General features: G+C 32.3%; 1 protein-coding gene across 4 annotated transcripts in view; it reads right to left on the bottom strand.

Annotated features, from left to right (window-relative positions):
• Positions 1–2,970: 2,970 nt before the first annotated feature.
• The window catches only part of LOC136969395 (sushi, von Willebrand factor type A, EGF and pentraxin domain-containing protein 1-like), a 131,427-nt gene continuing 117,146 nt past the window's right edge, over positions 2,971–17,251 (bottom strand). For all 4 annotated transcript variants that reach the window (XM_067263534.1, XM_067263542.1, XM_067263552.1 and 1 more), the window contains one exon: positions 2,971–3,092. In XM_067263534.1, the coding sequence (XP_067119635.1) occupies positions 3,064–3,092 (29 nt within the window). In that variant the 3' untranslated portion in view covers positions 2,971–3,063. The remainder of the gene's footprint in view (positions 3,093–17,251) is intronic.

Raw genomic sequence — 17,251 nt, 5'->3', positions numbered from 1 at the left:
CTATTTTTATTGAGCATTTAATCAAGGACATCCTCAGTAAGAATCATATACAATAAAACCTGTAAAAGCCAGAAAACTGAAGTAATTTCAGCATTACTATTATATTTTTTCCATAAAATATCTTGTTTCAGGTGGAACATGTAAGATATGAACAAAAAGCTATTTTTAAAAATTCAAACTCTAATACAAATTAACTTAATAATTCCAACTCAACTAGATAAAAAGTGGTTTAGTCTGTTTTGACAAAACAGACTAAATTACTTTTCACCCATTTGCAGGTATGCAGAAAAGAGAAAGTGATAGCAATAAACAATTATTTTTAGCTGTTTTGTGAAGTAGATTTAGTAGAAGCATAACAGGTAGTTTTTATAATAGATTGAAAAGCCAGTTTTTAAAGAAAATGCAAATATTTCCTTAAAATTTTATATTTCAATTTCTAAAATTTGTTTTAAAAAATTTAAAGATAGGAATAAATAAATAATATTAATTAACAGTATTTTTTTTAAATACTAAATATATGCACAAAAATAACAGGTAATTTCTTATTGTATGTATTTACATAAATCATAATTTAAATAGTTATATCATCATAAATATTTTAACTAGGACGTTATGTGACTTTGTTATATTGCAATAGAATTGAAGTGAAGCCGGAAGGAAAGAAGCATTCCTGCACATGTTAGGCACAGAAGAAGCTATCCGTGTACAGTACCTGACAGACACAGATAAATGAACTTTGCACTTGCTGCCATAAAAGAGGCTATCCTCGTACCTGCAGGCCACAGCAGACACGATCCTTGCACTGACCAAGAACACATAATACTGGTTTTATTTTTGACCTTAGACCTAAATTCCATTAGGTATGCTCTTTGCATCAGAGAGCACAGACATTGTCACTATAATACTTTTGTATATCAAAAACGAAATCATGGACTCCTATTTTTATTTTCCTGGCTCTGTTATAGATAACAGAAGAAAAGAATGGCAATCAGTCAAAAAATGACCTCCCCAAGATTTTTACATTTTTGAACTTTGGGATTTGAAATGTCAAGAAATGCAAAAACATTCAGAGTTTTTCTCTGTATGTATGTATGTATGTGTATGGAGCATGATTTTGTTTACCCTGTTTGAAGCCTAATAACTCCTGTGCTTTAGAAAATTTCTAAAATTTTGCAGGAAGGTTTGTGTATTAGAAAGATTCAAGCTATTAAATTTTGGTGGTTTAAGGTCGACGGGATGGAGAGATAAAGGGTGGTCGTGTCATATCTACAGTAGGGTTGGACTTAATGACAATTTTACTTGTTATTAGCATTTACAATTTTTTTATAAAACCCATCTCTAGCCTCAAAATTAAGCTTTTTGCCATTTTTGAATAATTAAAAATGTAAACAGTTTTTTAAATCAAATACTGTAACAGATAGTGCCACCTGAATTTTAAATGTTTCCAGGAAAGTTAAGTGATCTGTTGCTGGATTTTTTACAATTAAATAGACCTACATTACGTTTCTGGATTCTTCGTCTCAATTAATGGAAAATGGCACAGTTTTATCAAAATCACAATTAAATTTTGAGAACAAACTCGATTTCATAAGCCCAAAGATGATGTGCTAGCAACCATGTAATGTTGCACGACAAAGTTGTGCGATATCGCTTTGTCACACGCACTCGTGAAACAACCTTATGTCTCAAACAAAATTACGATCCCCATTTTTTATTGAATTTTTGGATTCTGCATCATAATTAATGGGAAATGGCAAAATTTAATCAAAATCTATCAAACACAATTCCGTAAGCCTCATAGACAAAGCTTTGCTAATGCTCTGCTCCAAAAATGCTGTATTATGATGAATTAATCTTCAGCAGATTTGATTTCCATTAGAATCTAATATCTTCACTCAGATGACAATGAATTTGATTCAGTTGTATCTCAATCAAATTCACACATAATATGAAACTGAAATTACAAAAACAAAGCAAGTTTCTTTAGAAATATAATATGACTTCACTGAACAGCTGAAAATTATTAACTGTTTATTGGATACCACTTTTTCTTTTCTTCATAACCTCCCCTACAACTTGTCAAAAAGTGGTTTGGTCTGTTTTGACAACTGCCAAGTTGAAATACATTACAAATATACACATCTACAAACCAAATTTTTAGGTTAAAGGCAAACAATTGTCAGATTATGTCAGGCTATATTCACGCTATTAGTGTCATAAATATAGCCCAATATAATCTGGCAATCATTCGGAATACATTGCATTTAGTATGATGGTTGTCATCATAGTTCACAATGTAACTTAAGCAGAATTGGATCATTGTTGTTTAGTGGTCAATTTGGCATTATGAGTGGTGATTGATATTTGTCAAATAACGTACTCCAAGAACCTCTATCTGGTGTGACAAAAGAAAAAAGAAAAAAAAGAAAAATGAAAAAGTTTACCATTCTTTCTTTTTTTTTTTTTTTTTTTAGGTCACACTGGATAGGTTTTCAGAGTATGTTATTCAACATATCCCGGTGTTTTGGGTTGTTGTTGTTTTGATATTTATGTCATTGCCCAACACGATATACAAATGTTGTGAATGACCATTTATTCACATGATTTTTGTATATACACATATACAAGTAGGTTTTTAAACTAAAATTCTGATGTAAAGAACTGTTTCCATACTCTCTTCTAAATTTTATAAGTATAGCATAATTCTAACACTTATAAATAATTTATAAATGTATATTTTTCTATTTGATTAACATATGAAATAAATGTATTATATTCTTGGATGTCATAATACACAATTAATATTTGACAGATGAAAACAAATTTTATAAAATTCTGACGTAAATTAATTAGGGAAGTATACATTAGAAAACAAATTCTAATTTTGGAAGATTTTAACAGATTTTATGTATTTCCTGTATTCTTTTTATAGAAGTCAATGTAAAAAAAAATTATTAAATGAAAATATAATTTTATTAATTAAAATTTTATTATCACAATTAAAAAGAATTATACTTGGCAGAAAGCAGTTTTATTACATAAAAAACTAAACACTTCTTTTCCCTATGTTATGTGTGGTAATGATGATTTATCTGTAAAAGAAAAGAAAAAATATACTCACATGTTGTTAATCATTTAAATAGTATTTTGTAAAATTAATAACAACATGATCTTATAAATAAAAAAAATATGGCAAGAATATAAAATTTGGAAAATGCTTTTATCATCAAACACAAAGACAAAAAAAATAATGCAAATTTAAGTAAAAAATTGCAAAATATACTATTTTTATAAAGTACTTCCTATATCATTTAAGGTTAAAATACTAAACCGAACTAATTTTCATTCAGTTATACAGTGGAATCTCACTATAACAAAATTGACGGAACCCCCAAAAATGTTTGTTAAACAAAGTTTGTTGTAATGAAAAAGTACATAAATTATCATCAGCAAGTTAAATAGCTAAATATGAAATCCACATATGAAACAAAAATGTTTTATATCACTTTTTTATTTATTTCATGTAAATAAAATAAGTTAGTTTTGGAATACAATTGAAGTTATTGATTATGGATGCATGCATTGTATTGTGTCGTGGTAATTTTTGTAAAGTTTTTCTGTTATGTAATAAAAGGTTGCTAGCACTGTTAACCCTTTAAGGAACTGTTACTCTCTCCCCTTTTTCCAGCACTGACCTTCTGTTAGTCAAGTCTTTGTAAACTTTCTTCTTTTGTCATGCAACCAATAATACAAGTATAAAGTTCTAATAAAGAAAATTATTGTATTGTTTATAAGTGTTCAATAATTATAAGATCACTTATGAATAATGGACAGAAAATGATATTTCTGAGGTAATCTATGAAAGCTAATAACCACAATACCCTCTTTTGTTCACAATTACTTTGAAAACTATCATTGACTTCAACTTTTCAAGGAAACCTTGAGGAATTTCCTCCCTTTTCTCAATACAGTGGAAGCTCATTTAACGAGTATAATTCATTCCAGAATCGTATCTGTAATGCAAAACACTCTTTAAACGAAACAATATTTCCCACATAAATTAATGTAAAATACGATAATGTGTTCCAAGCCAAAAAAAATATTATACATAAAATATTTGAGTGTTTATTCAAAGAAAATTATACAATATAAATTGTTAAGGAGCTTGAATCATCATCTTTTTTCTAGTGTGGAATGAACCAACCTGAAATGTGAATTCAATTTGCAGAAAAGAAAAAAGTCACAGATAATATGTCTGATAAACATGCCAAACAATATAGCGTTTACATAGCCCAAGAATTTGGCATAATTAAATAGAAATTAATTAATTTGACTAGAAGTAGGCAGTTATGCTTCCATCTCTTATTTAATGTAATAATTATAAACTGAATAATGACTATTTACAAAAATAAAATTTTCGAGTCCATCTTACATCCTTTTTCACTCCACCACAGAAGTAACAGCATATTGGCTTGAATAAACTTCATTAGAACAACAGGTAAAATATAAGATAAAGTAATAATTATAAATAATTAAAATTTAGAAATTTTCTAAATTAAAAATTAATTTGGAATTGGTCATTAAATTTAATATGAGATGGCAGCATAACTGCTTACCTTTAGTCTAATTAATTAATTAATAATATTTAATTATAGCGTTTACATAGCCCAAGAATTTGGCATATTGTTTGGCATGTTTATTACATAATGGGCTTTGGTTGTTGATGTTTATAAGTAATATGTGTGAACACAAGTTTGGAAAAATGTGTGATCACAAGCAACACTAAGATGCTAGCAGAATGAGTGCTAAACACAGACTGATGGGGCATGCACACAATTCGGAACTTCCCCTTTCCTGGTCACTCATTATGCAAAACGTCACTCGTTAAGTAAGTCAATTTTTTACAATTTGTTTTGCTTGTTATGCGAAACACTCATTAAGCAAGGTTCCACTGTAATTGCAATCTTCAGGTCTGTGGTGTTATCATATTGCCTTCATTTGTGTAGATTGACATGATCAGAAGTCCCTAGACATTCTCCATACAGTTCAAATCCAGTAATATGACTGGCTAATTCATGACTCGAGCCCCATTGGCCAGAAACCAATCCCAGGTAATGTTGGTGGTATGGATGGGAATGTCATCTTGCTGAAACTGGCACTGATGACCCCCCAGTCTTTCTCCAAACAAAAGTAGATGCATTTCTAGCTGCTGTATGTATCCTTTAACATTCTGCCTTCCTTCAGGAAAGGTAACAGTACTTGTTTTTATTATTGTTAAAGTGATGCTCGATGAAATTAGCACTTTAATGTTAATAATCATAAAAGAGTTTTAACATCGAAGGACAGTTTTGTTTATTTCATATAAGGCAATATTTGTTTCCTTTCGTTCTCCAAAGGCAATCCTTTGCAGTCATTTGGAGTAGATTTCCTTCTTTCTTAAATCATGCCTGTAGTATTGGCAACCATCAGACCCATCTAAATTGAACTTTTTCTTATCTGACCACACTACATTCTTTCACTGTTCCTTCCAGGTAATGTGATTTTGGCCCAAGTAAGTCTACAGCCTTGTGCTTGTCTTAAACTTTGGTTCTGACTTTCTTTTAGCATATTTGGCATATTGGCAGCACAAACTATATTTCAAATTGTTCCTAAGCTTATTTTATATTCAGGTTTTTCAGCAATGTTTCTGAGAGAGCTTGTTCCATTTGTAATTTCCCTTATAATTGCTTGTTTCTTAAGAGGAGTAAATTTTTACAGCCTTTCAAATTCTTCTTAACTCCATATTCTTAGCCTAACTTCAAATAATTCATGATCACACAAATCGATCTTCCTGTTTTTTTTAGTGAGATATTATTGACTCACCAGCTTCACTTAAAACACTTTTAGCATTTGAATAGGGTAAAATATCTTGCCCTTTTTAAATTAACAATGCCTTGCTATATAAACAAATGACAGTTTTTTGTTGCCATAGCAACAATAACAAATATTGGTAGTTAGATGACTTGATTTCGTATATGAGCCGTTTTCTTAGAAAGTGGTGTAAGTCCATTTTATATACAAAAAACTTAAACCAACACCTTAATGTTCGCTGAGAGATTTATTAATTTAACTAACGTTTTCGGCTTACTCAATAAGCCATCTTCAGGTTTTAACTTTCGAAAAAGAAACAATATCGTTCCATTAATAGAATACAATTGTTTGAAAAAATTCAAATCATTAGTAACGGACAAAAAATAAAAACAAAGAGGATGAACATGGTAATATAAATAAATAAATATACAAAAATAAATAAAAACAAAAAAAGAAGAACATAGTAATATAAATAAATATACAATAAAATCGTTTATTGTATCGTTAAAATAAAAAGTTTTGTATGTCATAGGAAACAATTTCACTTTTGAGAAACATCTGGGCTTTGCAGAATGGATCAATTATCAGTGATGAAAGTTTTTCACTTCCAGTGGTCTGAGAGATGGCGAGTTAGAAGTGAATCATTCAGATGCCAGTTAACAACTAATAACTGTTAATTTGAAAAAAGTGTGATATATATATATATATATATCATGCAATCCTTTATGTCAATTTATCAATTTAATATTTATATATATATATATAAATATTATATATATTTACAAGGGTCATTAGAGCTTGCAAGATACAACAAATGTAAGATAAAAAAACGTTTTACCCGTGCCCATATGTAATACTATCTATCCTAACCAGAAATACTTCACCATTAAAATATACTAGAGCTCACGTGCCTCTTATAAATTCTTAACGGCATATTTCCAAGCTGAAGGAAGACCTTCTGCGTCCCTTGCGTTAATACATTTATCTTTTTTCTTGCTTCTGTAAATTTCTATCTTTTCAGCCGTTCTTGCCAAAGTTGGGGAATGTACCTGCTTTATGATTTTCGCCTCATTCCAATGTACCAAGGATCCCTCCCCGCCTGTCCCATCTGGGCTAGTACTGTTGTGTTGGAACCTTTTCTAATATCATATTTATGTTCCTTGATCCTTATTCCTAGGTTTCTAGTAGTAACCCCTACATAATCTTTATTAATACCTAATAGCTGGTTCTCGTAGGGAATCTTATACACACCCGCCTTATCTTCTTTTTTAACTAACCCTTTATCGTTTCTAAGTATTTTATACAAATTCGGAGCTCTTTTTAAGATCACCCTTGTATCCTTAGTGCTTGCTATTTCTTTCATAATCCCTCCCAGATACTTATTGTATGTAAATTTCGTGTATCTGTAAGGCCCGTGCCTAGTGTCTTTATCATTACTGGCCTCAAATTTTCTAATAATTCCCTCAGTGACTTTCCTCCTATAACCTAATGTTCCTGCTATCTGTATAATTCTTTCTATCTCTGTATCCCGGTCTATCACATTCTCACAGTATATAAAGGCCCTTCTAACCAATGCTCTAAATGCCGCTAACTTATATTTATAAGGGTCATTAGAGCTTGCAGGGATATATAGTGGGCTATGCGTTGGTTTAATGAATACGCCAGTGGATATACGCCCTTTTGCTAAATATAACATTAATGTCTAAGAAATGTACTATCCTGGAGCTTTTCTGCTCTAGCTTCAGGTTAAGGCCCTCTTCGTTCTCGTTAACTCTATCTACAAAGTTAGCAATTACTCGATTGTTCTTCCATATTATAAAAACGTCGTCTACATATCTCTTGTAGAATACTATATCCCTTTCGAAGCCCCGCAAAATCTTTTCTTCTACTTTACTAACCACAAGCTCGCAGAGGAGCCCCGAAATTGGGCTTCCCATCGGTACTCCCCTTTTTTGCTTATATACTTGGTCTTCGTACGCGAAGAAGGATTCGCAACATACTAGGTTAGCCATTTCTATAACCTCATTTCTGTGTTGTGTTAACGTTGGGTTATCTCTGAACAAGAACTCCATAAGTGCTTCTACACAGGACTCAATCTTAATAGACGGGTACAAACTTTCGTAATCTAACACAGTTCCCACTTCTTCATCCTTCAAAGCGATGCTTTGTAGCTCTTTAACTACCATAACAGGATCCTTTACCACTAATTTATTATTTTCCATCCGTGAGGAGAGGTACTCTTGTAATCTTTTTTCCAGGAAAAATGTAGGTGCTCTTCGTTTTTCCACAATAGGCCTTATTTCTTTTCCCTCTTTATGAGTTTTGGCGAAGGCAAAGAGTCTAGGGAGCCCTGGTCTAGGGTTCCGGCATTTACGGACAAACGGTAAGATCTTCACTAGTTTGGTTTCCTCCAGTTTTTTAACCCTTCTATCAATAGCTTGAACTATTTTACTGTTGACTTTGACACATTCCGTTTTTCTGATATATTCCTCTAAGGCTCTATCATATGTTTGTTTTCTCATTATGACAATTTGTTTGCTTTTATCTGCCCTTGCCGCAATCTTTTCCTAGAAAAAAGATTACAAGAGTACCTCTCCTCACGGATGGAAAATAATAAATTAGTGGTAAAGGATCCTGTTATGGTAGTTAAAGAGCTACAAAGCATCGCTTTGAAGGATGAAGAAGTGGGAACTGTGTTAGATTACGAAAGTTTGTACCCGTCTATTAAGATTGAGTCCTGTGTAGAAGCACTTATGGAGTTCTTGTTCAGAGATAACCCAACGTTAACACAACACAGAAATGAGGTTATAGAAATGGCTAACCTAGTATGTTGCGAATCCTTCTTCGCGTACGAAGACCAAGTATATAAGCAAAAAAGGGGAGTACCGATGGGAAGCCCAATTTCGGGGCTCCTCTGCGAGCTTGTGGTTAGTAAAGTAGAAGAAAAGATTTTGCGGGGCTTCGAAAGGGATATAGTATTCTACAAGAGATATGTAGACGACGTTTTTATAATATGGAAGAACAATCGAGTAATTGCTAGCTTTGTAGATAGAATTAACGAGAACGAAGAGGGCCTTAACCTGAAGCTAGAGCAGAAAAGCTCCAGGATAGTACATTTCTTAGACATTAATGTTATATTTAGCAAAGGGCATATATCCACTGGCGTATTCATTAAACCAACGCATAGCCCACTATATATCCCTGCAAGCTCTAATGACCCTTATAAATATAAGTTAGCGGCATTTAGAGCATTGGTTAGAAGGGCCTTTATATACTGTGAGAATGTGATAGACCGGGATACAGAGATAGAAAGAATTATACAGATAGCAGGAACATTAGGTTATAGGAGGAAAGTCACTGAGGGAATTATTAGAAAATTTGAGGCCAGTAATGATAAAGACACTAGGCACGGGCCTTACAGATACACGAAATTTACATACAATAAGTATCTGGGAGGGATTATGAAAGAAATAGCAAACACTAAGGATACAAGGGTGATCTTAAAAAGAGCTCCGAATTTGTATAAAATACTTAGAAACGATAAAGGGTTAGTTAAAAAAGAAGATAAGGCGGGTGTGTATAAGATTCCCTACGAGAACCAGCTATTAGGTATTAATAAAGATTATGTAGGGGTTACTACTAGAAACCTAGGAATAAGGATCAAGGAACATAAATATGATATTAGAAAAGGTTCCAACACAACAGTACTAGCCCAGATGGGGCAGGCGGGGAGGGATCCTTGGTACATTGGAATGAGGCGAAAATCATAAAGCAGGTACATTCCCCAACTTTGGCAAGAACGGCTGAAAAGATAGAAATTTACAGAAGCAAGATAAAAGATAAATGTATTAACGCAAGGGACGCAGAAGGTCTTCCTTCAGCTTGGAAATATGCCGTTAAGAATTTATAAGAGGCACGTGAGCTCTAGTATATTTTAATGGTGAAGTATTTCTGGTTAGGATAGATAGTATTACATATGGGCACGGGTAAAACGTTTTTTTATCTTACATTTGTTGTATCTTGCAAGCTCTAATGACCCTTGTAAATATATATAATATTTATATATATATATATAAATATTAAATTGATAAATTGACATAAAGGATTGCATGATATATATATATATATATATCACACTTTTTTCAAATTAACAGTTATTAGTTGTTAACTGGCATCTGAGTGATTCACTTCTAACTCGCCATCTCTCAGACCACTGGAAGTGAAAAACTTTCATCACTGATAATTGATCCATTCTGCAAAGCCCAGATGTTTCTCAAAAGTGAAATTGTTTCCTATGACATACAAAACTTTTTATTTTAACGATACAATAAACGATTTTATTGTATATTTATTTATATTACTATGTTCTTCTTTTTTTGTTTTTATTTATTTTTGTATATTTATTTATTTATATTACCATGTTCATCCTCTTTGTTTTTATTTTTTGTCCGTTACTAATGATTTGAATTTTTTCAAACAATTGTATTCTATTAATGGAACGATATTGTTTCTTTTTCGAAAGTTAAAACCTGAAGATGGCTTATTGAGTAAGCCGAAAACGTTAGTTAAATTAATAAATCTCTCAGCGAACATTAAGGTGTTGGTTTAAGTTTTTTGTATATTGAATTCTGCTGAGTACGAGTGTGGTCCATTTTATATTATATGGAGATATTTAAGGATTTGTATTTGAATGGTTTGAAAAATATTGGTATATGTTAATATGCTCGTTTTATGTTTTTTAAATATTAAATTGATTTAAGTTTATAATGTGATGTTTTTAAAATATTAGTTAAAAGAAATTTATACTTTTGATGACCTCAAATGGACTTACACCACTTTCAAAGTCAACAAAATGTGAAAATCATACATTTATGAAATATTAAATATGGGATTTCAATTGAATCAAACCAATTTTTTTATGAAATTTTTATTAAATATGTCAAAAAATAAAAAGGCTTTATTTCAATATTTCTTCAGGTAATGCTATTTAAAATACTTTATTTTCAAAAACTAACTCATAATGATAAAAATTAAAATGGCACATATTGATATAAAGTTGTAATTAGTCATGATGGAGTGGACTTGCACCACTTTCAAAGAAAACGGCTCATATATGAATTAAATTTTTCACTGAATATCTATTTTTTTAACTTAAGAAAACTCAGCAGAAAATAATTTTTCAGTGTCTAATTTATTTAGAATCATAACTGTTAGTGTGTCGTTATGAAAGAAATAAACAAAAGTAATCAGACAGTAATAAATGGCTCCTAGAACTTTCATGTTATTCATAAAATGTTGGGTGTTCTTATCTTTATTGAATACACTGTATATTTTAGTATTATTGAAATTGACTAAATAGCATAAACAAAACCTTGGCATAATTAAGTTGTTTATCTAACAATATTATTAGTTTGTGTTCTAAACCTTTCTTGTGAGTTAAATGCACAAAAATATGGTAATTGAATTAGCATTCACAAGTAATGAACAAAATATAACGAAAAAAAACACCGTCGAATCTGTTTATCTTGAAAATTTATTTTTTTCCCTTCATTTACAGCCTAAATTCAATATATTTTCCATGTTTGTCTTGAATAATTTTTGCCTAAAACCTTTATATCTCAAATTATGGACTGAAGTGTCAATTACAAATTCAAAGCTCAGTGACTACATTTTGATACTCTGGGAACCTGGACTTCAACTGAAAATAATACAATTTTGTCATATATATAATTGATAATTGTCAACTATTACCTGAGAACATCTTGTTTTACATGTTCTCGATGCCGAAAGCAATGCTTTTCCCACGACCTTTTGGCCTCCCAGCCATATACTATAGACTTTAATATAACAATTAATGGCTTGTTGTGGCAGTCGCCGCCTGTTCCTCTAACAGTTACAGTCATCACCCAGTCCTATAATGGAAGTTGTTGCCAGTTCTTTAACCCATCGCATTTGCACTGTACTTCCTACCTGGATGAACTTCATTGCCAAACGAACTTATTAAATGCCTCTTAAGAGGATTAACATCATGGCCAAAACAGAATACTTAATTGTGTCCTAATAGGACTAACTTTGTCACTAAATCTCGGGACAATCCTAGATTTCACCTCTATTTCCAGGACAGGGATGTTACCATGTCTACTAGCGATATAACCAAACTTCAGATATTTATGTCTACACACAATATCCTGTAAACTCTCTCTCTCTCTATCTCTGTCTCGTGACCACTGATGGTGTATAGATTAGTTATTTTGACATAAAGGATTGCATGATATATATATATATATCACACTTTTTTCAAATTAACAGTTATTAGTTGTTAACTGGCATCTGAGTGATTCACTTCTAACTCGCCATCTCTCAGACCACTGGAAGTGAAAAACTTTCATCACTGATAATTGATCCATTCTGCAAAGCCCAGATGTTTCTCAAAAGTGAAATTGTTTCCTATGACATACAAAACTACATTGACAAGTGGAATCTTCAGTGACTGGTTGAAAGGAATCAACAAATCTATGGGTTTTATTAAAAAAATGAAAAATTCTTTTCATAACTGCAATATTCATTCCAACATCTCTACTCTAAAAAGCATCACTATAATGTTTATGCCTCCAAAAACTGCATCTAAGCTGCAATCTCTTGACAAAGGGATCATTTGAAGTTTCAAAGTGGGATACAGAAGAGAACTGGTTCAAAAACTTCTAGACACCATCGACAATGGCAATACCTTCCCACTATCAATGTTTTGGATGCTATGAGGATGATAAATGATGCTTGGAAGAATGTTGCAGAAAAGACAATCAAGAACAGTTTTCGAGCAAAGAAACAATGAGGAAGAAGGACAACAACAAAACACCATTGACATAGAAACCAATAAAGTAAATTTGGAAGAGTAGATTAATTCTATTCTTGAGGATTATCCAGATGTTCCATTTGAAGAGTTTTTGGATGTGGATGAGTCCCCGATAACATGCAGAATGTTGACAGATATGGAGATCGTGGGAAATGTGAGAGGAATTTCTGACGACAACATACTAGAGGATCAGATAAATTCACCTAAAATTATTACCATAAAAGAAGCAGAAAACTTTCCTTGAATGTCAAGAAAATATTAGGTAGGATGCATTCGCAGCTATTGCTTACCATCAAAAAAAGTCAGCAGAAATAGGCATCAGAAATTACTGACCAACTAACAGATGTCAAATGTTTTATTTAATCCTAATACAGATTTATTTTTTATGTTTAGTGTATTTGTACATTATCATCCCTTGTACTTTAATTATCTATTCACAGACTTGTGCACTAGACATTAAGAAAGTTTAAAAACATTCCATAATCGGTTTTGTTTGGTAAAAACTCAGAATTTTTTTTTATTTTTTCCTGAAGAAAGTTAATTAATTGACTGAGAACATTAAAATGCAGTATTTTTATTACATCATTTACAGTTTTTAAGGTTTAGTTATTTGTAAGTGCAGTTACAGAAGAGTGTACAGTAATATGTTTTATTTGAGGTATGGTATTTTATTTAAAATACCATACCTTAAATTGAACTTATAGAGGTTCATATGCAGTAAACCAGTGATTCTCAAAGTGGGAGTTGCAACCCCGAAGGGGGTCGTAAAAAATATTTGGGGGGATCGCTGAAAAATTGATGCCAGATCAATTTTTTTTCAAATATTTTATAAATTTACTATGAATTCATGTTTAGAAATAATAGAAATAAAAAATATATAAAATAATTTTTACTTAAATATATTGCACATATAAACAATATAAATATTTAAATACGAGCCTAAATATAATATTCATAAATTTATGCGCTATTAGGGAATCCCCGAGTGCCACTCTCCGCCTAAACTATAATAGAACAGTGTTGTCATTTGGAACGGTGTTTGCTAGCAGTGTTGCGTCTGTAGGCAAGTCAAGTTAGAAATACAGTAGAGCGTCGTCATCCGAAAATTGATCAACTGAAAGCGTTTCAGTCGGCAAATTCTAATTTCCGCTAATGCTGTGGCGCTGCAATATTTGGCTATGTCTTGGGATGCTCCGATATTACTTTAGTTTATATGCATTTTTAGCTGGCAGCACTGGTGCGACCATGAGAGGGTACTTAAGGACGCGGCAGTATTTGAATGAGACTTTTTTCCCATTGTGAGTGGTAACGTTTGCTTGTTTTTCTGAGGACTGTGTTGTGCTGAATCGGAACATTTTGAGACTAGACTAACTTCAGAAATATAATGTTTTTGTTTTAATATTTTTCAATATATTTATTTTGTTTGTGAAAAATAAAGAAATAATTTTTAAAAAAATTTCATTAGCTTTAACATTGAAAAAAATTCAACGCAAAGCAACACGCAACAGAGAGAAATTTCAACATGGAATAGATTAATTACACAAAAGAAATTAACTCCTCCTGAATTTAAATTAACCCCTCCCTCTGGGATGTTTTTCTACACATACTCATTCTTTGGGGTCCTTTGAAATTTTTAAGTGCAAAAAAAGGGTCGCAGACCAAAAAGTTTGAGAAACACTGCAGTAAACAGTAATATAGTAGTGCATCGATTATCCGACTTAATTGGGGACTGGGGTTGGTCGGATAACTGAAAAGTATGAAAAAATACATTATTAGTATAGTGTATTAGGCCTGGTTTAAATACTAGCCTCCCTTTCATGGTCGAGTCAGTGCTGCCAGCTAAAACATGCAAAAATTTAACAAAAATAATATTAAAGTAGCCAAGACATAACCAAATATTGGAGCGCCACATCACTAGCGGACATTTGAATTTGCCAACTAGAACGCGATCAGTTAATCAGGGGTCGGATAATCGATGCTCTACTGTATCTCAAAACCTATCTATCTATCTTGAATAACAACTCCAACAAAAAAATCATTTAAAATAAAATTTATAAAAGTGTTTTTTGCAGCACCAGAAGATAATTTGTAATGTTTTGCATGCAGAGACAGGAAAGTAGCTGTTGGAATCAACGATTGCGATGTTTTGTAGATGATCTTCTGACATAATAAAAAGTTGGTGGCGCTATTGACCCCTCGGGAAAGGTGACCTCATTTCACTCTCCCCTTTTCAGCGCTGACCTTCTGTGAATCAAGACTGTGTGTAATCTTTGTGCACTCTTTGTTCCTTTGTTACATAACCAGTTACACTAGTCCAACTGTCTTTTTACTAATCTCTCCGATAAGCGCAAAGTCTAATAGGTTATGGGCCCAGTTATGGCAACAACTAATTAAGTGTAAGGAAAAGATAAAGGTAAATTCAAGGAATAACGTAAACTGGATATATAATATAAACTAAATAAATTTATGTAAGGAGAATATTTGGTGAGAACACAAATGGCGGATAAAAATTACGTAGCCATCACTAAATTGAACAACAACAATTATCACATTTGGAAACATAAGATGGAATTGCTGTTGATAAAAGATGAGTTATGGGACGTAATACAAAAGGAAATACCCTCGGATCCTGACTCATCTTGGTTAATAAAGCATGGAAAGGTGCGCGCCATGATAGGCCTCCTGATGGAAGACAATCAACTGCCATTAGTAAGAAAGGAAACTAGAGCTAAAGGAACTTGGAAAACCAGAAGGAAACACCATGTTAAGTCTACACTATCAAATAAAGTTTACCTATTAAAGAAAATTTGCAATTTAAAACTAGAAGAAAACACCAACATGGAGGAAATGGTTGATTGTCTTATGGCACTAGGAGAAACTCTAGCTGAGAAATTAAAGATAGCATTATTACTTAGTAGCTTGCCAGATAGCTATAGCACTTTAATAACAGCACTAGAAACTCGTCCAGAAGAAGATTTAACTCAGGAGTTAGTACGTAATAAATTAATCAAAGAACACTCAAGAAGAGAGACCTCATCAAATGAAGAATGTGAAGCATGCCCCCCAGTAACTCAGAAAAGGAATTTGCTCAAAAATTGTTATTTTTGCAAAAAGCAGGGACATGTAAAGAAAGAATGTAGGAAATATGCAACATGGAAAGAAAAACATCCAAATCAGATGCAGAAAAGAAATCCTATGTATGTTTTAAAACAGGAATGTAAAACGAGATTCATCAATGGTATGTAGACTCGGGAGCTTCGTCACATATGTGTTGCGAGAAGTATTTATTCACAACCATTAATAATAAACATAGAGAGAGAGTAATACTAGCCAATGGTCAAGCCCTATACACTGAAGGTAATGGCAATGTAATGATAACCTGCATGGATGAAAATAACAAACACGTCGAATATACATGAAAGACGTGCTATATATGTCACACCTTAAAGGAAATTTAATCTCAGTCAGAAAACTAACGACATTAGGGTTTGCCATAAAATTTGAAGGGAACATTTGCTCTATCCAGAAAAACGGAGTAATGGTAGCAACAGCAACAGCAAACACATGTTTGTATGAGCTTGATAAATCACATAAAGCACTTAAGGTGGTTAATGATATGAAGGAATGCATCCATTTATGGCATAGAAGATTAGGGCACCGTGACGTGAACTCTATAATTTCGATGCAGAATAAACAATTGGCTACAGGAATAAATATTCAGAAATGTTGCATATTCAAACCTTGTGAGTATTGCATCGAGGCCAAGATGACTACTAAAAGTTTTCCAAGGAAATCGGAAACCAAAACCTATCAATTACTTGAATTAATACACACTGATGTATGCGGACCAATGCAAACAGCAACACCGAGAGGCAACAAATACATTTTAACCATGATAGATAATTACAGTAGGTACACTCGAAATATATCTTCTTAAACATAAAAGTGAAGTACCCGATAAAATAAAGGAATATGTTAAATATGTACAAACAAAATTTGGAAGAACTCCTCAACGAATCAGATCGGACAGAGGAGGTGAATTTTCAAGTACCAACTTAAAGATGTTCTTTAAAAATGAAGGTATTCTATGGGAAACTACGGCACCTTATTCCCTGCAACAAAATGGAGTAGCAGAAAGGAAGAATAGATACCTGACAGAAATGACAAGATGCATGTTAATTGATGCTCGATTACCGAACAAATACTGGGGAGAAGCAGTGAATAGTGCAAATAACCTACAGAATAGATTAATTACTAAAGCGAGTGAAACAACTCCGTACAAAAAATGGTATGAAAAGAAGCCAAACCTCAAGCATATAAGAATTTTTGGATGCTCAGCCTATGTTATTAAAACTAAAGATCGAAAGAAACTAGAACCTAAAGCCACAAAACTAATTTTTGTAGAATACAAGAGAGCATCAAAAGCTTATCGATTAGTTGACACGAAAACTGATAAGATAACAATAAGCAGAAATGTTCACTTTCTGAAAAACATCAAGCACAGAGACTCCAAAATCGATATACACGATGATAATGAAAATTCAAAAC

The sequence above is a fragment of the Centruroides vittatus genome, unplaced genomic scaffold (assembly GCF_030686945.1).
Source record: "Centruroides vittatus isolate TY-2023 unplaced genomic scaffold, ASM3068694v2 contig_1035, whole genome shotgun sequence".
In the NCBI taxonomy this organism is placed as follows: domain Eukaryota; kingdom Metazoa; phylum Arthropoda; class Arachnida; order Scorpiones; family Buthidae; genus Centruroides; species Centruroides vittatus.
This window is presented reverse-complemented; position numbering and strand designations above follow the sequence as displayed.